This window comes from Pomacea canaliculata, linkage group LG2 (genome assembly GCF_003073045.1).
Source record: "Pomacea canaliculata isolate SZHN2017 linkage group LG2, ASM307304v1, whole genome shotgun sequence".
In the NCBI taxonomy this organism is placed as follows: domain Eukaryota; kingdom Metazoa; phylum Mollusca; class Gastropoda; order Architaenioglossa; family Ampullariidae; genus Pomacea; species Pomacea canaliculata.
The window spans coordinates 25,180,468-25,205,940 of record NC_037591.1 but is presented as its reverse complement, the minus strand read 5'-3'; the positions used below and the strand labels follow the sequence as shown (position 1 = coordinate 25,205,940).

The 25,473-nt window shown below is 37.6% G+C and overlaps 2 protein-coding genes and 1 long non-coding RNA gene across 15 annotated transcripts in view; 1 reads left to right on the top strand and 2 right to left on the bottom strand.

Moving 5' to 3' along the window:
* Positions 1-15,973, bottom strand: part of LOC112556493 (unconventional myosin-Va-like) — a 58,585-nt gene extending 42,612 nt beyond the window's left edge. Inside the window, exons 1-11 of one of the 9 annotated variants that reach the window (XM_025225545.1) lie at positions 15,764-15,970; positions 7,615-7,722; positions 6,655-6,714; positions 6,007-6,018; positions 4,492-4,600; positions 3,229-3,285; positions 2,568-2,712; positions 1,864-2,026; positions 1,066-1,196; positions 584-678; positions 99-206 (exon numbers count right to left, since the gene is read on the bottom strand). In XM_025225545.1, coding sequence (XP_025081330.1) covers positions 99-206; positions 584-678; positions 1,066-1,196; positions 1,864-2,026; positions 2,568-2,712; positions 3,229-3,285; positions 4,492-4,600; positions 6,007-6,018; positions 6,655-6,714; positions 7,615-7,722; positions 15,764-15,853 — 1,078 coding nt within the window. In that variant the 5' untranslated portion in view covers positions 15,854-15,970. Of the gene's footprint in view, positions 1-98; positions 207-583; positions 679-1,065; positions 1,197-1,863; positions 2,027-2,567; positions 2,713-3,228; positions 3,286-4,491; positions 4,601-6,006; positions 6,019-6,654; positions 6,715-7,614; positions 7,723-14,961; positions 15,134-15,763 lie in introns of those variants that run through there. The other 8 variants (XM_025225549.1, XM_025225547.1, XM_025225544.1 and 5 more) reach the window with 8 other exon arrangements.
* Positions 10,201-20,779, top strand: LOC112556495. 4 transcript variants are annotated; one of them, XR_003097744.1, is made up of 6 exons: positions 10,201-10,537; positions 15,046-15,197; positions 15,749-15,858; positions 18,718-18,798; positions 19,243-19,327; positions 20,332-20,779. It is a non-coding gene; the product is annotated as an uncharacterized LOC112556495 (long non-coding RNA). The 4 variants fall into 4 exon arrangements; XR_003097745.1 differs by lacking the exon at positions 15,749-15,858 and adding an exon at positions 10,778-10,856 and having other exon boundaries at positions 10,206-10,537; XR_003097743.1 differs by lacking the exon at positions 15,749-15,858 and having other exon boundaries at positions 10,237-10,537.
* A 790-nt stretch (positions 20,780-21,569) lies between these two features.
* Positions 21,570-25,430, bottom strand: LOC112556833. 2 transcript variants are annotated; one of them, XM_025226210.1, is made up of 4 exons: positions 24,396-25,430; positions 22,553-22,946; positions 22,102-22,242; positions 21,570-21,978 (listed from the first exon to the last, which is right to left on the bottom strand). In XM_025226210.1, the coding sequence occupies exons 1-4, from the start codon at positions 24,403-24,405 to the stop codon at positions 21,777-21,779; spliced, it is 747 nt and encodes a 248-aa protein (XP_025081995.1). In that variant the 5' UTR covers positions 24,406-25,430; the 3' UTR covers positions 21,570-21,776. The 2 variants fall into 2 exon arrangements, with proteins under 2 accessions (XP_025081995.1, XP_025081996.1); XM_025226211.1 differs by having other exon boundaries at positions 22,102-22,236.
* Between the last annotated feature and the right edge of the window lie 43 nt (positions 25,431-25,473).

Genomic DNA, 25,473 nt, shown 5'->3' with positions numbered 1-25,473 from the left:
AAAGATAAAAGTTTGTGGCATACCTTAGAATATTTAAAAAATTAAGGCAAGGACTATATGGAGTGGCACTAGGACATAATATGGTGAATGGAACTTGCCCAGCATCGTAAAGGCCTCCCTTGTACGTTTAAGTTCAGCAGCATCGTCAACTCCTTTAATGACAGGTGCTCCACCTTGGCTAGTATAGAAAAAGTCATCTGCAGAGCCTGGACAGGTAAAGTGAACCAATTTCTGATGAGCACAAATGTTTTGTTTGTTTATATTAAACTTTTTAAAAAAATACGCTTCATCGATGGTTTCAGAAAATGTATGTTTAAACACAGAGGTATAAGGCATAATCTACAATAGCCTGAAACTTTGAGAGGAAGAGACTGGATCCTGTTTAAAAAATCTTCTTCCACAATTTCTGTCATTGGTGAACTGCTTCAAGTTTGCTGTACCTTCTTAATCTCAGTATCATAATATCCATTGCTTTTTGTGTGGCCTACATAAATTTTTTGTTTAAATTGTGAATTTAACAGATTCACTTCAAATAAGTATCATATGCCTATATAAGCATGTGTTTTCTTTAGAAAAAGCTTACCTAATTCAAACTTCTCATATTCTGGATCATCAGCAGAATCACACAACTGATAAAATATATGGTAATTTCTTTCCTCTGATGCTTGGAACACCACTCTGATGGAAGGAAAAAAATTAAGTATTTCCAAGAGACCATTCTTTCCAAATTTCTATTAATTTGCTATATATTAAAATCTAGATGTTAAAATCAGATTTAACCAAAAACTTTCCAGGACAAAGGGTGCTATTAAAAATCTGGCCACTAGTTTTATCTGTGCCCACACCTTAGGTAGTCATAATGTTTCATAGGCTTTAAGAATGCACTCGTGTCATGTAAATATCTGAAATCATCTGTGTGAAAGAAAATTAAGAGAATAAAGAAATAAAACAAATAAATAACATTCAAGACTTCCTTGACCTTTGATAATTCCCATTCAGTTCTAGAGAATACTGGGAAACAGGACAAACATGCAGAATCTCAAGATTCAACTTCAAAAAAGTTACCTTGATTTCTCCAAAAGGTATGTGCGCATGTTTGCCCCAATGATGGCATGTTGCTTATTGAAGCTGATCTCAATGTATTTTCCAAATCTACTACTGTTATCATTACGTGTTGTTTTAGCATTTCCAATAGCCTGGAATCATGTAAAAGACTGTGAATAACCAAGTAAACTCAATATGTATATTCAGCAAGCTTGCTCATCTTCTTTCAAGTTATAATTTAAGGAAGGAATGCTGACAAAAATATTTGTCTGAAGGTACTCAGTTAAGCATCTTGTCCCAAAAATGAGAATAAACTATTCACTTAATTTTGTTGCAGATTAAAAAAAGAAAGTTTCTAACATTTACTATACACCAACACACCCACACTCCAATATATAAGGCAAAGTATGTAAAAGCTTGACAAGTATTACAATTCATTTAGTATAACAAAACTATAAAGAAACATGATCTATATATTTGTCACGGGGGAGGGGGGGGGGGAGATAACGCCGTGCCAGCAACTAAGGCTATATTACGGCAGGCAGCCAGCCCTGTAAACAGATGCCACATGCAGAGAAAGAACAGCATGCCCGAGACGAGAAATGAACTCTGGGCAGCCAACCTTCACTGTATTGGTGACAGGCGCTAACAGCGGTAACCGTTGCGCCACCGGACCGCTATATATTTGTCACAGCGAAAGTGTGTGAGAAAGCCAACATGTAAACATGCTTTCAGGCATTTGTCATCTCCAAAGTCTTTAACAAACACTTAAATCATTATTACATTTAAGACTGTAATTTAAAAAAAGTTAAGCATCACCTCCATGATTGGGTTTGAAGCCAGCACTTTTGCTTCAACCTGGGTTTGTTCATCAGCCTGTGACCCACCCACCATGGCAAAGTATCGCATGGCATACTTGGCTGACACTGTTTTACCAGCTCCTGATTCCCCACTGACAATGATAGACTGGTTCTGTTCAAACCTGCAACAAAGAACCTACTTCAAGTTGACTGAAATTATCACTTACTACAAAGGATTAGCTTATTATAGCTCTGACAGAAACAGTGCTTTATACATAACTAATCACACAAACATACAAGCTACTTTAATAAAATAAGCCAATATTCTAGAAAGAATGCAGACCCTTTGTTTTTGTCTTATTTTATGTTTGTTAAGTGAAAAGTGACACGAAAACACACAAAAAAGGATGGGACAAGAGCAGGAAAATGGTCATTATTTTTTTTCAAATCTGACTGGTCAGGACTAGGTAGTTGATGCCCAGCATCCTAAGCTTATGCACCAGTCACCTGCAGTTGGTGCCAAACATCTGCATATCAGCCATGCTCCTGACATACTATTCAATCTTCTTTTTGAACTTCATACCAAGCATCTCAGTTGTTAAACATACATGACACTCACTAGTCCAATCAAGAATACTAAAAATCTGTTGTACTATGTTAAATACAACAATTTTAGAATTGGGTCTACGCAATAGACTTCAAGATTCTCAATGATGAACTCACCTTGACATCTGCTTGAAGGCTTCCTCAGCAACAGCGTAGATGTGGGGGTCCATGGCCCCCATGTCTTGGCCACTGTATGCATGGATGATGTCATTTCCATATATCTCAAGGTACTCATATGGATTGATGGCCACCAAGACAATGCCTGCACCAGTCACAAGTCAAATATCAAATACGTCCTGGAGTTTTACACAAAACAACAGGTTAGTGATGATGATGTCGAACACGAATGGTGACAAACAGGAGATGAAAATTGATAAATAATTAAAAAGAAATTGACATAAGAAGATTAGTTTGCATAAACACTTCTTTAGTGATACATCTTCAATTTTCAACTAAATAATTTAAAGACTTCTACTTGCTCATCTTATTTAAAGAGATTTGCAATGAGTTGCATGCAATGCATTAAAACAATGCATAAAAGTTTAACACTTCTTAAAAATTTCTCACTCTTACTCCTGCAAATACATGCAGAGAAACAGATGTGGATACATGCACACACAAACATAAAAGGATGATTATGCACATGTTTGTGCAGTCTACCTCTGGTTTAATTTCCAGCATAATACAAAGAAACTATATAAGAATTGTTAGCAATTTTTATGTATATATTTAATGATCCACAACCATTTAATAAAAAATGATGTTTGAGACTGCTTACCACAATATGTATAGATCAAGTTTTGCTCCAAGAAACGCACTTTTAAATTGTACAGCACTGCAAACAGTAAACCAATGCATGAAGTTTTGTAATGCAGCTGTATTTAGAGGTATGTAACACATATTTAACTGGCAGCTTTATTTAGAAGGATGTTACACAGATTTAACCAGCAGGAAGATGTATAAGAGTCTGCAGAGCCTGATAGTCTGCATTAAGTCACACTAAACTTACCAAGACAGTTTGACAAATTGGAGAAAAATAAGACACTTACCACTCAAAACAGTCACTACTTCCTACAATTGAAAAATTAGTCACATAGATAACTATATTTTTATTATACTCCTCTGCTAATCATATAAAATGGCTTTATTTTTCACCTTTAAATGTTCTTTGTTGGCTACATATTCTTTTGCTACACTTGTTCATATAGCCAACTGCTCAAAGTATATGAAGCGCAAGTATACTGATGCCAAGCCTAAATAAAGGTAAAAGATGGTAATACAAAAATCTTACACTAAGCTTGAAAAAAGATGTCAACTAAGGGTAGGTGACACAAAGCAAAAAAAAAGAATGGGGTCAGAAATAATACAGACTTGACAGACATTCTTGTTAATTCAGCTAATGTCTTGAACTGGAGTCTCAAACATTTTACATTGTGTTATACACAGTTCTGCAAATTTGTTTATGAGGAGGAACCTTCATCTAATTTTTGGCTGAAAGCAGGTGTTTTAAACCTTTAAACTGTTAAATTTGGGAACAAAGTATGATATCTATATATGCTGTAACAGTAAATCATGGTCCTTCATAAACAAAGAGACTTGCAGCTGTGAAATACTAAGCACTGGCTTCCCAGGCAAATCCAGATATTTGATTCAGCAAACAGCTCCCACATCGTTATCTCAGATTGATCAAGTATTATAATAAATTGGAAAGTTCATCAAATGAATAAGTATTGCTGATGCAGAATAGATGCTCAGATGAACTGCTGATATTAAGGCTCCAGTTTAATCTAAATAAAACATCCCGCAGCATAAACAAATATTCAACAAAGTTAACTTTCTTTTATATTTGACTATAATGTCTAATAAATGGGTTTCAAATATTTGAAAGTTTTAGGAGGACACTTTTGCTACCAAAACATGTTCTACAGTCAAGAAGCTTAGACTAAGAATTCACAGGATTACATCTTTAATAAAATACATATGAAACAATTAGCAAGCATTTAACCAAGACATTATTGTGTATGACAGACAAGGATCTTACCTTCTGGCTCATTCAGGTAACTCAGTGAAGTAAGATCATTTTCACCTATCAAAATTTCTGGATTTCGAAGGTGAGGCAATTTGGTGTCTGATATAGAAATTGCGGATTCCTGAAGGAAATTTAAAAATCCCTATTTCAATTCTTGCAGCTTTGTATTTAAATTTTTATAAAAAAATGTCTACTATTTGTCTTCTAAAAACATCTTTTGAACAATAAATACAATAACTAATAAAGAAACATGTAATTATAAGTTTTGACAACAATCTACAAACTCCCCAATCTTCCCACAGACAGAAGTGCTACCACAAATCTGATATGTTTTCAAGCACTGTCTAAAGCATTTTCTTGTGCTTATTAAATATTATATTATTATTCAATCATAAATAAGCCATAAGCTTAATAATCATTTATCACATCATCAAGGAAGTTGACTTGGTTTTAATTCCCTACAGCTGTTTCAGATAGTGAAGATAAAACATGTTTGCCTATACTCAATCAAGCTAAGTCATTATAAATGGACAGCTTTCAATCCAATAAATAAAAACCACAAACATTATATTATAAAGTATAAAAGATTGTAAACTACTGTCTAGACTTTCACTGTTTTCAGCAGAAAACCCAGCAGAAATCACTTTCAATTAATGAAAGATTGTTTTTTTTAAAAAGGCAGAACAGTCCATAATGCATAATGCATCGCAACATTTAACATTGCATGTCAGTCATGCATATACTGTATTGGGTTAAGATATTGTAGTCACGTGCATGCATTCATTATTCCTCTTATCTTTTGCTTGACATGGCATGCTGAGATTCATGTGCAGAAATACATACACATGCATAAATGCAAGTATGCATTAACACGATAAACATTTGTGCATGCTCACACAACCCATGAAATTCTCTCTTCTCTCTTTCTCTCTCACTCTCACATGCTTTTTGGATCTCTAATGCCAGAGCAGTAGGGGATCTATGGAACTACAAGGAAACATTCACTACATGTAACACAAATTACACTGAAGTTCTAGGACAAAATGACATTAAATGTCATGGCAAACTCTAAATTGCTCACCAGCAGTTGACAAGAATTTTGCATGAGCTTCTCAAGAATGCAGTAAAAGTTGATCTATAGTGATGGTGAGACACAAGGACTACCTAATGTATATCATAAAAGGACTTGGAGAGAAGCAACTGAACTGCTGGAATATGAACACAAGACACAATACAGCAGACAGCACTAAAGAGGTAAATCCTTTACAGATTTGGACATGTGGAAAATGAAGAGACAACGCAACGGAAAAGAGGGTAGCAATTGTTTTAGTCTCATCATAATATTATGAATAAAGAAACCAACTAATGCTGAGATAACAACGGCACTCAGACATTTTTCAGAAATCAAAAGTGATAAGAAAATACAGAAGATAAGGAAACTGAAGTTACATATTCAAAAATATAAATTTGTATTGACATGCCAATGGATGGAACAGAAAGGAGACAAAAATATAGGGTAAAACTTACGACCCAATTATCCTGCAGGATGTCCAGTGAGAAGAAAACAAAAATTATGAGTTCATCTCATGATATGATCATGGGTATGATCTCGATCAAAATGAAGTAGTTATGTTACAATTCCAGTTTAACCAGAGTTCTCACTAAGCCTGATCAAAATCAAATACAGAAATGGGGAAAAAGTTCCTGATACATATTTAATGAGTAATAACAGACTATTTTATCATTATTTCACTTCTCAGTCTCTGGCATGCTTTGATTTGCAAGATTTTATGGTCTACAGAAAAAGATAGACTGTTTCCTCTCAAAATAATGATGAGTCTCAAAGTCTCATACACTTATATAGCACCTTTACCCAGCACCAGCCAGGTTCAAATCGCTTTACGTACTTTAGTGACATGCAGTGATCATATCTTTATGGATCACACAATAAAATTAATTAAATGACTATTTTACTTCAAAATCTATGGTAAAGTAATAATGACACAAATAAAATAATTTGTAAGCAAGTGAACAACAAATTGGTTAAAAAGATTAAAACACCAGTGCAATCTTAGTTAGTAAGTATTGTGGGACAATATTGTCATTGCACAGTCTGCAGGCATGCCACAGCCTCAGTTCAAGACTGAATGCAATAATCAAAATGATCCAATTTACCCCAGAGTCTATCATTTGTGTTCTTCCAAACACTGTACGTACAGGAGGAGCACCAAAAAACTGAAAACAATGGTGGCTGATGGTCAACACAGTGGTGAAAGAAGTAGGCCATGTGTGGCACCAATAAACTTGCAAATGTTAACTCAGTAACTAGAAATTCCCACAGAAGACTTTCGCTAAAAAAATATATAGTCAGGGTATGATAAAAGATTCAGACTGCAGATATGCAATATAGATATGAGGCAGATATGAAGCAATATATTCTGTAAAATAAAATAACTATGTTGCCAAATGTAACACATCCATGCTGAGCAAGGTAATTCTTCAGCTGTTAACTAATTCAACTTTGTTTTGTATTACTAACTGCTAAATTAGCCTAGTCAGTGCTACATCTATTGATTTATGTTTAGTCAGTGTCATGGACATCAGATCCATGGCAGGTAGAAAAGCATGATGATCTGTGTGAGAGAGGAGAGTAAAAGTGCATGCATGTGTACATATATGTGTGCGCATGTATGTGTGTGAGAGCGCATCTGTGTGTGTGTGTGTGCATCTATCTTTTATAATTCTCATGTCACAAAATAATCAGAAATTCCTGACACTGATTCCCTCTTCACACCAGAGAACATAGCAACTGCTCAAACAGTGGATCTTTAAGAAACTGGTATGTAGCCACACACCTTCCAGCTTACACTGTGAGGAGGAATCTTAGTTTCAAATTTATGTCTGGCCACAACAACTTTAAAATAAAAATCTTAAGTTGGTATGGCAGCAGCACTGGTATCACAGCAGTCCTACCCATGTGTAGTTCCTTCACTGTGTACTTCCCAGCAATACTTTTCTGGAAGTTCTGGTCACCTGTCACTCCACTCTTAGCTATATTAATTAATATCACTTTTGAAACATGGTTTTACTTTCAAAATGATCTCCACTTTTGGCTCTGTTTGACACTAGACTTACCTCTCCTTCCTCATATTGGATCTTGATCTTGTTCTGGCCCTTGTAGTCTTCAAGGAGCTCTGCTGCGCGCCATATATGGTCTGGGTCTGGGATCCAGATACGAGCACCCTGCAATAAGAGAAAGACTTTTGTGCAATACATTTGCAAGAAATCTGGAAATTGTATTCCATGAATAAATATATACATATCACTTCATGCCTAAGCTATTGAATTGTATGTTTAAGTGCTATAAATATAGCAGCTGATTTCTAAAATGCAACCTGCATAAATCTGGTATGGAAGAAATTAATGGTTAAATCTCATTTGCAAGATTTTACTTAGCAATGCCCACCAAGACTACACAGACACTACTGTACTCCAGCTCATCTAGGATATTTAGGGTTGGGGGTGGGAGAAGTCTCTTAAATTCAGTCCCACAAAGACTCTTCCTTCTAAGGAACAACAATGATCTCATTTAAATAATATGAAATGAATATTTAAAAAATGAGGAATAGAAAATGTTGGTCCCTGACATTCATACATATTTTAATGAATGTGTCTGACTACAAACTGTTTGCAAGCTTTGATGACAATGATGAGAACAGTGAATAAATTCTTCGAATCATCTATTCCTTTATTTTAAAAAGGAAAGAAAAACAATATATAGGTAAAACACAGATCAGGACTTTCATGCATCGTCTTATTTGTCATTTTTTCAGCTCTTAAACTAGTAAAAAAAGAATACCTCCATATCACCATGTCTAGATATACATGGAATCTAAGAACCAAATATCTCTCATCAGTTGTATCAATGAGGCGTTTTTTCCTCCAACTTTCAGCTGAGCAAATAAAAATTACTATTTTCAAATAATCCACCAGTCTTTGCAGTTCTAGAAGTACAATATGATCTTTGATGGAACATTCAAGTTTTATGGCATGTAACAGGATTTGAATACTAGCTGAACATCCAAAAAAGCATCCATAATGTGGACATTACGAATCATGCAAATAGACTGACAAGGATTACGTATGCCTCAAATGAGACTAGCTTGTTAACATTTACGCAGCATGCAACAGGCTTCAAAATCTCTGGTAAACCATTTTCTCTTCCTGCAAAGTTGCCATTATTCATAATCCATCAGAAAAACTAATAAAGATATTTTACTGATTTTATATCAATTTATTAAAGATAAATAACAATGTTACAGGTAACAAAAATAGTGGAATGTTGACATCAGAAAATAATATAAAGAACAAGAGGCTAAAAAAAGGCTATGTGAAAAAAATACAAGTGACTGGGTTATCTACATAAAACATGCACAAAAACATGAACATGTGAACACATACAGTAGCTCCCAACCTTGATGTAACACTCAGCAGTTTCAATAGTCTGCACGACAAACTGTAGATCAAACCGTTCATAAATAGTCCCAACACCATCTTGCTGCATTCTGTTTGTTTTTCCTTCATTTCTTCCAGAACTAAAGGCAGACCCATCTACTCTCTGTTGTGAAGAGGTACCCAGCTGAGTAGGCAGCACTGACTTCTCATCCTTCTTTCCCCAGAAGTTGAAGAATCTAGACATGTTTCTTTGCAGTTTGCAAATCTTTTTACAGCACCCTTAACTCAGTGACCACTGCATTCACTATTTCTGGCTCAAGCTACAGACAGCAAAACTCTCCCATATGCTACAGTAACAACTAGCTGTGTGTGTCCAAAGTAATGGTAATTACACACATCAGGAAAAACTCAAATAATTGCTGCCATTTTCTCATCTAATGCCTGCTTCAGACTCGGAGGGAAAGCTATGAATCATCAAGCATCTACAACATTTCATTAAATGGAAACAAACCCAGTTTTAACTGCTGATACTACTACCTAATCCACCTCTACAGCAACAAACTCGAGAAAATAAAGACATTATTGAAATCACTTTATCACAGTTTAGTGCAAGGTGATTATCTCACCAGACTTACTCTGTAATTTTGAACCCTATTGCATTAACATGGTTTGGTCATATGATGGCTATAGTCATGATCAGGCACAGCGTGTTAAAGCATATTACTCCCATCTGGAGTGCAGTTAGGTGGTGCAAGAGTTATATGCTGGTTTCCAATAGAGAGAGGATCTGGTACCCTATGTTCAGATCTTATCTCTTTCCTATATGTAGTACAGGATGAAAGAGCCTTTGCATTTTTTTTTTTTTTACAGAAACAGTATTACTTCTATAAATTTCTTAGCACATGCATGAGATACCATAAGCGAAAGAAAAAAGTCAGGAAATGTCATGTGGGGATGACAGCATTCTGCCATTTAGTCTGGCAAATCTTAATTGTTAAAAACTTATGAAAGCAAAGGAGTTAAAGTTTTAGAATGACTAGCATATTAGCTCCACCATTCTCATCCTATAATTAAGGTAGTTTTCTGTCTACAAATTACTTAAACATCTTTGCATTGACATGCAGTAGTACACAGCAGACTTTAATACTCTAGTGTGACTAGAGTAAAACAGCAGGCAAAACTCTATGCTGTAATTCAGGAAAATAATGGGCATATTACTCCCCAATTACTGTGAGACCAATAGCAAGAGACTTTACATGCTTTTGTGTCAAGTCTACCAGCTTGAATCTCGTGCCGTATTGTGCAAATAGACAAGTGTAGACTACATTTTTTTCAGAAAAATTCTAACTGCTCATTTCTAAACTGCATGAAACAGTGGTTTGCTGTGAATCTTTACCCTCTAGCACTCTAGCACTGTTTAGATATTAACCCAAAGCACAATTGGATGTGGCAGTCTCAGACTGTGACTTGAAGCAAGCACTCTTCATGTTTATAAGAGGATGATCAAGTCACATGCTAACAAACTGTGGAAGTTACCAAGTTACCAAAATGGTCACAATACATGAGGATGGATACAAAACAGTACAATTTTGCCTTCATTATGGTAAGTGCACTTTATTGTGTTCTTCACAGATAAAAACGTCACCAAAGCAAAACACATTTCTATGAGAAAATGCTGATCTTGGTAATGAGTGGCTGGGTCTAGCTGATGCTTTATCTTGCATGACTAAAGTCATGTTAGCAGAATTTACATTATTAAGAAATGTTGAGACTAAGAAAAGAAATTTACACTATGTGAATGAACAGGATGCAGTATAGTGGCTCTCATTTCCTTCACATCCAGAAACATCGAGTGTGTCTTCCTCTGATAACCTGAGTAGGCATTAGGCAGTTCCACTAGCTGAAGTGTTGACAACATGAAGGTAAAGCCCAAGACATCTTAGCAAAGTTTAATGTGACAAGAATGTAGAAATATGAAATGTCAATCATTAGCATCCAAGACCAAGCCACCTCTCTGCTTCCCCTTGACCTATGCTCATATGTGTCAATGTGTGCACAACTATGCACGAACACTCATCTCTGAATATCTGTTAAAATGTATGTGTTCACTGAAAACAGAAACAACCCTGCCATTCTGACATGTTTTTTTCCTGTTGCACATGCACTTTCTTTTTTTCTCAATCAAGGAATGTCAGTGAACAAAGCTATGCAAAAAAGAAAAAAAATACTGTAGTCAGCCAACAGAGTATGTTCTGCTTGAGTTAATTTTAAGGACAGCAGGCTTTATACAGGTACTAATTTCACATCACTTTAAAAAAAAAAAGTCACACCCCAAGCACAAAAGGCAAAGTAAAACCTCCCACTATTAGGTTCACACCATTTTTCAATAAAATCTCAGTGAGATTTAATAACAGTCTTTGTGTCATGCTGTGTATGCCTTCCAGTTATGAGAAATCACTCGTGACATTCTCTGGATCAAGGAAATCAAAATATGAAAATTGCTGGTTGTAACCCCTGTAACACAGTGTTATGTCTAGTTACACTGCTGTTAATCAACGGGAAACCCCCTATTTCAGAAATGATCTCTGTGACTGATGAATTTTTCTTCACTTTTTAAACGTATCTTTCCAGTGTACATTTGAATGTTTAGGGGTAATGCTTTTTTGTGGTCATTTGCTGTGCATGTTTTAGTGTGTGGGCTGATCCTCAGACAGAGATAATAGGGAGTACTTTTTTTTTTTTGGGGGGGGGGATGGGGTTGGTTACAAACACCACAAGTTCCCTCATCAGAGGGAGGTATGTACTTAAAAATATTCATTACTACTATAGTGCCTTATGGATAGACAGAAACATTTTCAATATGTCAGGCATTTAATACTTATAAAGCTTACAGTTATTAGTCATTAATTCTTGAAATAAATTGCAGAAATTTGTTTTTCTTCTAGACCAGGGGTGGGCACTTAATTTTCCCAAGGGGCCGCATGAGATATTAGGATGGTTTCAGAGGGCCGGACGAATACAGTTAACTCAGTTTTACTCAATACTGTACATATATAGTATATATACTGGTGGGCGGGTGGGCGGCCCGGTCAGAGACAGGAGGCGGGCCGGATCCGGCCCGCGGGCCGGCCTTTGCCCAGGTCTGTTCTAGACCCTCTGAAAGTTTACACCTCATTCTCCAATGCTTGCAATTTAAGGAGTTCACTGAGGTATAAAGGAAATTTAATATCAGATAACAAATTTTGAGCAATTTTTCTGAAAAGGCAAAATTCAAAATTTTTTTTTTTATTATATTCCTATACTATCCTTACTTTCTGAGGGCTCATGTAATGTAAACAAAGTTTATCAATAAATGTGTTAATTATTAATAAGTAATGCGGTGGTACAGTCACTCTAGTATTAACTGATATAACAGAAATCCATAAATTAGAGTAAACATTACAAACAGCTGCTTCCTCTAGCAAAACAGTTGAATGCTTAGCCGTAATGAGTACATATTTGTATACCCATGAATGCAGTTTATAAGTGCAATCAGTGGCACTTAACTTATTTATTATTTACTTAACTTACTTAACTGAAATTATAAGTGATCAACATTTTTTATATTATACTATAATTTCTAGTATAAACAGAAATGCTTAGAAGCTGCAGAATGGGGGTGGCCTTTGATTATCCATGGAAACTTGTAGCGATCTTATTCAGTTACTGTGAAATTACTGCATGGACACAAGCCTGGTGGTAGTAAATATTTAACCTTCTGCCTGAAAATATGTATCTACCTGAGGCTTCTTAGTCTTAAAATATCTTCTGACAACTCCATCTTCCTCTAGCCCTCAATACTCCTCACATCTCCAAAAACAAAAATGATCTTAGGGAAAGAGTTAATTGATCTAAACCACTATGCCCGCTAGTAATAAAATGTCATGATGACACATTACTACAACCCCTCTAGGCATGAGACTGCATACCTCAGTTGGGATGGTACTTAATGAGGACTGTGGGAACAAAGTGACTTAAGCACCTTCTTTATGTGGAGAATGTAGATTCTTGATTAATTCCAAGTCAACGACTAAGTGTATAGTTTTCTGAGCTCGGATCTTTGTCACTACAACTGCTCTAAAAATAAATACAAAGAAACCAAATAATTATAGAATATTCTGAAATTTGTTTAAAAGAATTATGACTATACAACTCTGCAACAAAAAACTACTGCCTGAATTATATTGTAGTGCAAATTTTAAAAAAAAGGATGCAGAATACATTAAGCGAGAGCAGTGGGAAAACAGAGCTTTTGGCAGGTATTTTCCCCGCAATCTAGACACTCCCAAAAGAATGACTGTACAACAGCTAGAAACAGAGGGAGTAAAGCATGAAACTTGGAGAGTAGTAACAGTTTACACAGCTGCTCCAGGTCTGTCTTACAGCCAGATTTCAAGCATTTTAGGAATTAACTTCATGTTTACACAAGAGCTATCTAGTCACCAATGCAGCAAGGCCTTCATCTTCTTATTGGGACCTGTAGCAGGTAGTCTGTGTCAGATCAAAGGACTTGAGACATGCCAAGTGGCTAAATCCTTTGTCTAAATCATAAGCATGTTACTTTATTTAACCTTTAGAGGAAGAGTGAGAAATAGTTTAATATGAGGAAAGGAAAATAATAATAAATATAAAGATGATATAAATAAAGAAATATTTAAAAAATAATTATAAACATATGATTTATATAGCGCATAATCACACTCACTTAAGAGCATGCTCTCAGCTAGAAGACAAGTAGGAGACATGGACAGAATATGAAGGATGGAAGGAGAATCAATTAAGCAGACAAGTAATAAAAGACAAACAGAACAAACATAGAACCCAAAGCAAGCAAAAATAAAAAAAAAAAAAAGAAAACCCAACCAGCATACATGTGAATTATTTGTTATGCTTCTTTTTTATATGATGGTTACTCAAGCTAGGCAAAACCATTTTCTAAGATATGTATACGATGTTGATTGATATACTGATCTGTGAATTGTAAGAAAGTCCCAAAGTAAACATTGTGAAATATACTTTTACTTGAAAGAGGGGCATATATAGATACTTAAAAATTGCTCTAAGGTTGATTCTAAAGAATTATGATCTCCACTGCTGTGTAGCATGTAATGCACTTGCTTGCAGAATTTCATCTCTCCCATTTACACATGAACATGCACATTCTTTCTGTCCCCCTCTCTCTCTCTAGGGTAAAAGTTTTAAATTTCACTGTTACACAGGTATTTTCATACAGTATTCTGACAGTATTCATAAGCATAAGTGAGGTTGTCAAAACTGAGGGCAACATGCAAAAGCAAGCTGCAAAATTTTTAATGTTCCCACAATCACAGCAAGAGCCAAAACAAAAAAAAAACCCACCCCGGTCCTGTAATATTTGCCCGTGTCTGAGAATAGCAGCCAGGCCTCAGATGAAGTGATCAAATTGCAAGCTTTCATAAGTTTCTGTCTGCTGTCACTAAGAAGCACAGGATATGATAAGTGCCACCGTCTGAGCAAACGCTGGCACACTTATAAGACTGAAATGGGCGACACCCCTATCACCGAAACACAACAAATCACCAATGATCGAAAGAACAACAAATTTTAAGTCCTACTACTTAAAAACGGGCAATAAATTAGTTTATCTGTCTATAAACAATTTTCCTAATTACGATGGGAGGACAGCGTGGCATCATGGAGAGTCCCATTAATTCACGGGCGTCACTAATGAAGCCCCAGAACCCAACAAGTTGGAGACGGCGGGGATTGTTGCTACATTCTTGAAAGCTGTGGACGTTTAAAATAATTCAATATCTTTGACTAAATATAAAACCTTTCATAACAGATCTCAGAAATGGAAATTTAAAAGGTTAGCTCTACAAGCCTCGCGAGTCTCTACACTGCGAATCGTATTTCTTACAAATATACTTGCAGGACAAACGTCAACTTAGCACAGTGACAGACGATTCACTAAGATTTCATACACATTCGTATATCCGCATTCCTTACCTTTGTGTATAACTCTGCAGTCGACATTATTTGAGAAGTTGATGAAGGAGTCGTCTATTTTTTCATTCTTTCTATTTATTCCAGACCGTTTATATTATTACACCCGCGACAATCGGTCGATCCTTGAGGCGGTTTGCGTCTATGCAGCCATATTAGTCAAAGCTCATTTCCGCCCACCTGTCTGGCGGCCTCTCAGACAAGGGGAAGCAACGCCAGCTCAGACTCATACCTGCAAGGTTTGTACCCCTTGATCTCTTAGCCCCACCTTCGCTCTCCTGTGCTCCAGCAGCTGTTATTCTATCCAATCCCTTATGCATCACTGACCAAGCCCTAAATTTTTAACCGGTATACATCAAACAATGTTTTCTGGAAGAGGTCTGAATACATTTTGTTACTAACAGCTCTCAGGACATTTTGCATTTTCCTTCCTCTTTAATTACTCAATAATGATCAATTAAGCAGTTTACTATATACTTCTTCCTCGTTGTCGAAAAGCTATATATCAGCATCATTTTTTTGAATAATCAGGGTTTAAAGTTGTCAGATCTACAGACCAAACATGATTGTCATTGTTTGAAAATGCTTTACATTTGCCTTTCATACTTCTTTTTATTGTTATTGTGCGTACGCGCGTATTTCAGTGAGAGAGAGAGCGCGATTGCATTTTTTTTTTTTTTTTTATGAAGGGATCACTTTTGGATGGGACAAATATGTTAACGTCAGTTGGCATTTACACCAGGATACTGTGTAATTTGCTAATCAGTTGTGTTTTGGTTTTGTTGATTAGTTTGTAGTGTCTCACCTGTAGAAAGTGATGATCATGTCTTCTAAGAACATCGCAAACACCGACGGCGTGGCCTAAATGATTCTTTGGCTGTCTGTGTGAGGTCATGAAGGGTATGGATGTTCATTGCACATGTCATTCACGATCTGTCAACCAGCATTTCCCCACTCTACCCTCCACGTACAGCGACAACTCGACTACGCCAGTTATCACATCATCGACATTACGCGTCATCGGGAGCAGATAAAGCTGTCACACTACGTACTAGTACAGCAAGCTGGAAAGGGATCGATTCTTTTCAGTTTTGTTCTGTTTCTCCCAGTCCAAACCCATATGTACGACCAGTTTAGAATTTTCAGTAGATTTCCTAGTGGAAGTATAACGTATTTATGTAACATAGTTGTTTGGCGGGGAATGATACCAATAGTCCATGGGAAGCAAATCTTATAACATTTTCAGTATTAAGCGAAGCAGAATTACTTCCCATCATTGCTGCTTTTACAGAGACCTTTTCTAAAGTCTCAGGTTAGCAAGAACTCAATGATAATAAATTAACCACATTATCTTTGCCGTTGGAAGTACAGTATTTTGACTTTATTCAGTGTAGTCCTTGGACCATAGCTGTTAATTATGGAAGTACAGTACTGTCTTAGAAACGGCACTACTAAAACTTTTCAACTACTATCACAAAATTCACCGTTTGTGAATTTATAAATATATTTGATAACTAATTATTAACAGCGACGTAACTTCACAAATAATATATTATCAGTGGACTCATTTTTTCAGAATACTAATTTTTTTCTATATTGAATATGGCAACAACATTATAAAGCATAAGCATAAACTACGGAGATTATACACAAAGGACTACACACTAAAAATAAAAAGGCAAATAATAGATTTTTAAGTGTCAAAAACGTTTGCAGCAGAAAACTTTTAACGAACTCAAAGCTTACACAAATATAAGCGATTTTTGTGTTATTGTCCATGCATTATTATACATGAAGCTCAATGTCTTTTTAGTCTGGTGGCACGTAAGGATGACCGCAACACGTTGACAGCGCTGCGTTTTCTTGCTGTGCTGCACATGCGCCGTGCACTTGCATATCTTAGCTACATAATTGTGTTTTCACTGCTTGAGACCGACTGTGATGGCTCTCGTAGCAGTGCGAGGACAGGTGTCGAGTGACTCCGTTTGTGTCCACCCTCAGATATTCATGGTGGCCGAACGTGAAAGCTACGCACGTCCAAACAACCTTCCACAATCGTAATAATGCTAGTGTCAGTCCCTCCCACCACCACCACCACCACCACCACCACCACCTTTTCTGATCCGTTCCGCAAACACTAAGAAGGGAAGTGGGGAATCGGTGCTTTAAGCAGAGCCAGCAGCTAAGGCAGAGCAGCCAGCCCTGTAAACAGATCCCACAAGCAGAGAAAGAACAGCGTGTTTGAGACGAGAGCTGAACCCAGGACAGCCAGTCCTCACTGTATTGGGGACAGGCGCAAAGCTTGCGGACCGGACAGCAAACCACTAAGAAGGGGGCGACAGAATGGATAGATTCTACTACGGCTAAGAGGACGTGATATAAGAAAGCCCTAGTTTTATATACATTAGAATGAAAGATCTCAGCTTGTACAGTGGAATGCAATTCCCTGATATTAGGACAAATGAAAGAACTGACGGGCTCAGCAAGTTTAAAATGAAATGTAGGAGGACTTACCCAGGCGAGCTTAGGTAACAGTCCCTGTCAACAAGGATCGATGTACTATTGACTATCGTAGAAGATTTGTTTACCCAATAGGGCAGTAAATACAAGTTATTTCTGGAAACAGCTGTTACAAGCTAGTCACCTTACATAGTTGTAAACATACGCAAATAGCGGCACCTATGTGAGAGCACACGCACACATATGTGCGAAGACATTTGCACGCACACAAGCGCGCGCACGCACATTCAATTCAAAGTCACATACATGTATATTAAAGTCTATTAGATAGCAATGATGCATTTTTTTCTCTTAAATGAAATAACAGCTCTACAAATATAGCCCAAGAAAAGGTATGTGTTTATTTCCACAATGTTCTTGTAAAGACTATTTTACAAGGGCATTAGCGAAATTTCATGTTGTTTACAGATTACTATCTTAACATATTACATTCCTCCTTATTAGATATTGTTCATTCTTGTAGCTTTTGAGCAAAATATTTTCGGGATTTTTATTTTTCGTAATTGTTAAGTATAAACACTTTCGTATTATTTTCTTTATACAATAATACCTTAAGAATATATTATGGTTGAGTGTCGATCTGTTCGAGTGCCAAACACTTTTTTTCAGTGTGCAGGCCACCCTAGTCACAGACAGGGCAGGTCACCTAGTTATAGTCAGGGCAGGTCACCCCAGTTATAGACAGGACCAGTACCTGCGTGGACCTTAATCTTTCTTCACGCTGTAAATAATCGGTGTCCAGCTTCATTCTCACAAGAAGCACGTGACCAAAAGGTCACAATGCTGTAGATGCTTTCTGAGCACCAGTCCGCCATTTCACTCATTGCTCGCCCCTTCCGCCTGACCTGTGAATCGCACTTTAGTGTTTTGAAACTTGACATCTCCAGGTGTCGTGATTCGATATGTTTTTCGCCTGAAACATTCGTAAACAGTTTTTTTTTTTGTTGAAATATTGCACAGACTGAGGCCTTCACCCAGCCGCGAAACCAAGTCCAAAACAGCCCCTACCCGGCCCGTCCTTTTTGTCAGACATCGTGAGACATGTTGATATTAAAAGATACTACAATAAAGGCAATCTAAAAATAGTTGAGTTGTTTATTATCATTCCACTGGTGGTTTTACTATACTTACAAGCAACCAGGATGTTTGTGATAGAAAGCTTTTCTTTGCAAGCACGGTCTGGCCTTACTCTTCTGTTGGGTGTTCTTGTTTTTCACATGTTTGTCCATCTATATAAAGCCCATTCCTGTCAAGTAGGAAACCTGTTCTTCCTGGTGCAGTTCCCGAACGCCGTCTCACAGCAGGAAAAAAAAGACATTGGTAAAGTATTTTGCCCATCTATTTCTCTATCATATCTTCTATCTGTCCACGTTTCACCCTCTATGTATGGTCACATTTCATATTTGACAAGTATACAAACACGCACTTATCATAAGCTGTGTGGTGCAGGCATTTGTGTTAGTTTTTAGCTGTTGGGCTATTTCCTACTTTTAAGAAGTGATTAGTGGAGTTTACCTTCACATACATTCCATATTCATGCAAATAAACCTTGCTTTATGGTGCAAATAAATCGGGTCTTTCTTATGTCTTATTTCGAAAGACATAAGAAGAAACAAGAAGAAACCTTTTAACGAACTCTTTTCATCGGACCGGATCCTAAGTCCTGCCTAATTTTCAACACTATGCATTCCACAATAAGTTGATTATCTATTTGGTCTAGTTTACATTTGCCTTTAATTGTATTTTTTTCTCTTACTTTCGCAGACAATGAGTAGAACTGGAGTAGTAGTCGGTCTGCTTTTGGTGGCACTGCTGCTAACCTCCACAACGTCTAATCCAGTAAAGAAAGGTAGGAATTATGAAGCATTTTTGGACGCTTGTTGTGACTTAGTTTTGGTCAAATGCTAGTTATTAATGCCTCTTAACATATGGGGTTCGACACGCAAGGCGCTAGCCGAAACTAAAATAGTTTTAATAAAATAAGTGGAAAAATATTTTTAAACACTTTTATTTGATATGAACTAATGGAGGTAAAATAATATTTTCTCAGGTTCTCGGGATTTCTTTAATACGTATAATTTAAAATGAAAAAGAGTGAAGGGCACTCTTTCAATGTTTTTAAAAGTGTTCCTAATATTTCTATATTTTTAAGTTATCTTGTATTAAAATAAATCCTGGATTCCCGGATTTTAATTCTTTAGAGATCTGTTCAGCGTTTCTCCTTTTTCTTTATTCCGGTCGGTGTCTTTCTCACAGCTTCCAGCCGGTTGGGGATTGAAAAATGTTCTAGCAAGGGAAATAAACAGTAGCACAAACTGTGTTGCTATGTGTTTCATCATTTCGGCTACTTATTCACTTTGCGGATATCAAAACAAATAAATGGTCAAACGAGTAACGTGAGAAGTTTTGCACATGGATGGCGCGGCCTCCCAACACAGTCTTATTGAGCATATTTTCCACAGGATTTTTAGTTATTGTGCAGAGAAACAATGGAACTCTCTCCCTTTCCATATCCGCCACCTACCCATTGAATCCATTTAAACGTGCACTGAAAACGCACCTCTTCCGTACGCATTACTCCACCTTTCCCACCACCCTCGTCCTTTTTCACAATCTTCCCTGCTCGCCTTCCTTTTGCAATATCGGGATACTATTAGCTCTTGTTATTTGGCTTCTCTTTGCGTTTTCTATTTTTGCTTTTATTCATCATTAGTGCTGTTGTTTATTCTTTCTTAATGTTTCATTCATTTATTTTCCTGTCCCTCGTATGCTGTCCATGTCTCGTTCTTGTTCTTAGGCGCTTAGGAGTGTGAGTATGCGCTTTACAAATTTTGCATTATTATTTTTTTTCAGGTGACAATCTTCTTGAACTAATCAAAAAGAGAGCTTTTGTCCGGTCAGGTTGCTGCTCTTGTTGTTGTCATTGTTGCTGTTCTTGCTGCAACGGCAATGGGACTGTGCTGGCATGAAATTAAAGACTCCGGGTCCTGTACCAAGAGTACGCCACACCACGATCTAGAATCTAAAAATTACACCAACCAAAGCATCGTAGAGACCAATGGTTTATTTCGTTGTTGGAGATATTATAGAGACTTATAGCACAACTAAAAAAAATTAGTATCTTGTGGTTATTCGGTAAAAATTTGCCACCTAAACCACTAAATATAAAGAAAGTGTCAATAACTTTTAGTGATCGCCAGTGTATTTTTAAAACGCTTGCAAATCAGGTCACAAGAAATTTGCTTTTAGAAAACTGTTTAGACAACATATTCATGAAGCAATAAAACGGATGTAAACAGAATCCTATTAACTTTCTTTGTGATTGCGATTTTAACATGACGATGATTATTTTGAGGACTACGAATAGTGTTGAAAACAGAGGTATAGCAGGTATAGCAGTAAATGTCTGTGAAAGAATGTTGAGTAACATTGTCTTCCTTTATCCTTACTGGTCAGCGCAGAGAGTGAGACCAATCTCGGCAGTAATGGTGCGCGCTACAAGTGCACACATTAAATTAAATTAAATTAAATTAAATTAAATTAAATTAAATTAAATTCAATTAAATTCAATTCAATTCTTCTCATTGACGCTCGATCCGTTCCGCACTGTCAGAAGACGAATGCCACTGCATAATCTACCCTTGAATTAGAAAGCTTTTGAGTCCGGGCACTGTTTCCCCTTCCTTTGTCCCAATTGAACTGTTATCCTCAAGCCAGGAAAGGGCATCAAGAGTGCAACAAGAGTTTTCCTATTCAGCTACAGTAAGGCCACGCATCGCAAAATTAATTATGAATTAAACCTGACTTAAATGAAGTGACAGGATGAAAGTTGACAATTGTATCGTAGCTGGAGAAATCACCTGGGGTGCCCTGGTCAGTCGACTGTAAAAACGAAGATTTCTTCGTTTTCGTGATATGTGTGTATAAATTTACTTCTATTAACAAGACCTAGATAAACAACAACAACAACAACAACAACAAACAACAACAACAACAACAACAACATTGCACCAATTATCCAGCTGTTCTTCACAGCCCCGATTCTACTTGGTCTGGCGAAATGACTCATGAAGCAGGAGAGAACGCTTGCATAACAATTCAGAAACGCAGGTTGTCTTTATTTTACAAGCTTCTGTATTTGCGACGTGGCAAAACTACTTTCTGCACATCCCGTATCTCTGCATTCAAAATCACATGCACACAAACCTTCGGGGTACAGGTACGGGTGTAACGCACAAAATAATAAACGTTAACAATGTTTATTTTAAGGAAAATCATCTAAACACTCACTTCAAATATCAGTAATTGCCTGGAAAAAATAAATCGTGCCAAGTCCGAATATTTTGCCTCTCATAATTGTGGACGGAGGGTGACTCTCTTTGACTTGGACCGTTGTAGGAAACGGGCGAGGTGATCCTCTGTGACCTCTCCGAGACTGACAAGTTGTCATGGGGCATTTGTGGTTGGCGCGCGAGGGTGTTGTGAAGCTGATCTCTTTCTCTGATACATACAAACAAACAAACAGGTATCACTGTTTAGTTCTCCGACTTTTCGTGCGCAACTCTGTTAGGTTAGTCTTGTGCGTGCCTGTGTGGACTTAATGTAATTAGTAATTACACTCACGAGCCGTGCACGTGTGGTCCAGGCGGACACCGCGAACTGACGTTGTCGACAATGTCGCCGATGTCCAGCGGCACCGGGTCACTGCGCATGTGCCACCTGTCTGCTGGCAGATCGTCCAACCTCCGTTTGCTGTGGCTGTTACTTTGAAGAAAACAAACTCATGAACATCCAATGTACATACAAAATACATTTTGCTGAAAATTCTAGTTCTACTCCATGTCTTCTTGAAATTACTATTAGTCTTCCTTTCTCTCTTTTCTAGTTCTGAACTTTTGACAGGTCATACATTTTGATATATTCCAGCGGTGTATTGTATATAACGGATAAAAACACCAGTGGTATATTCCATGCATAAATCATAACCTCCAATACAGAAACACAGATATAACAAACATTTTTTTTTTTTTTTTTTGCCACCCCCACTCCCCTACACACACATTCTTTCTCTCACCGTTGTCTTCCCCTCTGCACAAGAACTACAACCATTACAACAGCAAGGGAGAGAAATATGACTCCCACGATTCCTGCTATCACGATCATGGGCAGCATGGAAATGTCGCTTCCAGTGGTGTTATTCGTCGCACTGACAGTATTCATATTTGTACTCTGGCTTCCTGCAGCTGGCACACAGACTGGAATGGTTTTATCCCACTGACCGTTGGCAAGGCACGTGAGGGTGGTGGCTCCCACCAGTCGGAACTGTGGAGCTGCTAAGCACGAGATGTTGACAACCGTGCCAGGCTCTGTCCGGCTGCTGTCCACCTTCAGTGAGGCGACATTTTCCTTTGTCAGAATAACTGCATCCATCGAGGCACTTGCCAGGTCTGGGCACTGAACTGTGGCTTCTAAAATTGAAAACAAAATAAAACACAAAGATTGGATCCAGGGAAACCAGCGTTCGACGCGCCATTCAAGTTATGTGCTACACCCAAGCAGGGGGAAGCGTATAATTTAGTCACATCGCTTTACAAAGCCAGAGCTTAATTTTAATTACAGCGAATAAAATACAGCTTAAATATTACCGTCACTATTAATTACAGTTCACTAAGGGCACACGACTCTACGCCCACTCGTTCAATGAGTTCGATAAGTCTGTTCAAACACCTAAGTTCAATAACTCAGCTATTAGCAATGTTGATACACGTCACACGTGCAACTCCTCAATCAATAAGCTATTATTAAGAAACTCAAAGATTCCATGACGGCAAGAATGAATGGCTATAACTGCTTCTTCATCCTTCAGCAAATAGCCATAACCAAACCCCTGTAACTGTAAACAGCAAGGAGATGGTATTAGTCTGACACCACCCACCACCTGCGACTGTATATCGTCGGTGTTTAGACTTATTATCGCAAACAAAGATGACCATCTGTTGCTTGAAAGGTTGGGACGCAATACACTGACCTACCCAGGGGACAAAAACCCTTAGTCGGGTCATACATTGCTCAGACAACAGTAGCAGAGACCAAACTTATTTACAATTAACTTATGGAGAAGTGGATTTCTATTTAAACTTGAAGTCTGCAACAGTCTGACAATCTCTAGCCTTGTAACCGGCTTTGACAGCTGGACCCCGTTCAAATATCCTGGAGAAGATTAAACCCTTCAAAACGCAGCTGAAAACTCGTGAACACCAGAGAGCATGCATGCATCTATATTCTCTGTGAACACTTCAGGGACCGAGCACACGATTACCGCAGATGACAGAATCTCCGAGGGAAAAAGCTGTCATGGTTGATGTGATATACCACAACTCTGGCTAAGGTTATATCCTTTATACAAGCAAGGTTGATAATAATAATAAAATATATTTATATCGCACATCACAATAATATATTAATTGAATATAATATTAATTATTAAGAATTAAGTTCGGGGAACGCCAACAGAAAGTGATCCGAAAAAACTGGATTCATTTGCACACCTCAACACTGCTGCCTCTAGCAGACGACAGACGATGTTGGTTGGTGTGTTCTTAAGCTGCTTTATGCTTTGTTATGTTCACTTTATAACAAAGGGACGAAACTAACGTCAATACCTCCTGCAAGCAATGTGTTGCTCCGGAAAAAGCAATCACTCATTTAGCAACAATTAGTATTATTTCACCTTAATTTTCCCCCTCAATGCCACCGAATACCTATCCAGTTTTTAAAGTAATTTTGAAAAAGCAAAGTATTCTCTGGAAAGGTCTCCTCAACATGATTGTCATTCTCATCAATATTATCATCTTCCTCACAGCCATCACATTATTTTGTTGACTGAAAAAAGCAGAACAGGAGAGTAAGATACTTACTTGCAGCCATGTTCGTAGCGTGGTTCACGTTTCTCGTCGCTCAACTCAAATCAAGACCTGCACGCGCCGACACACTCACACGCATCTTGGCCCGTGCTTGTCACGTGAACTTTTAACATAAATAAGAGAAACTTCGTTTAACCCTCCTATCTGTTTCGCGGAAAGTTCTTTGGATGAGTACCACAGAATTAAAACACTTAATCTCCGGAATTGTTGACGGTTGTGGTTTCTTTGAAAACAGCAAACGAAAGAAAACGGCGTTGCAACGTAGGTGTGGCACACAGAAAATTCGTGTCAGAAACTCCTCGCCGATGACGTGTTAGCATCCTCAGCCAAAAATCGAAGAGAAAAAAATTCGTTAATCTTTACTCGTCTCGTTTTGTAACTGTCCGTGTACAATTATTTGTCGTCTTACTCATTTTCACCAGCTCTTTGTTTTTGGTACCTTGTGAAACGTGCCTAGTCCAACGATAAAACACAACAAACTCCTGGAAAATTCATGTTTCTGGAAGTTCACGAGGTCACGAAGATTAGCAATTTCTTTCAAAAACCAGAAGAAGCAGGGTTTTAAGACCTTTGTGTATCAGTCTGCACAGTTCAGGTTGCTAGACGAAGAGAATATGACAGAGAGAAAATGATTGTCCTCATAAATTCACATCTCATCATCGAAGGTCCACTAAGCTCACGGCGCCGAGGCCAATATCGAGAATCTCGCGACACAAGTCGTGTCCTGCGTGGAGCGCATCCAAAGCTTGGGTAGCCATGTGTCCAGTGCTCCTCTCGTGCTGTTCGCGCATTTATATGTCCTCCTGTCTGCTTTGCGGAAACAGTTCACCGTGATATTACAGTCGTTTCAGCTGGTTGTTTTCTGTGTTATCCATTTGTTTGCTAGTCGATCGATTCTAAAGCAGATGGTTCACATTCTCCACGTGTTGCATTTAAGCATTGTTTCCATCCTATTGCTCTCTTCTCTCACACATTACCCGCCTTTGTCAACCTCACACATTACGCGCCTATCAACCTCACATGTCCCATACCCACACCTCTCTCTCTCTCTTCACTCGCTCCCTGTGCCACA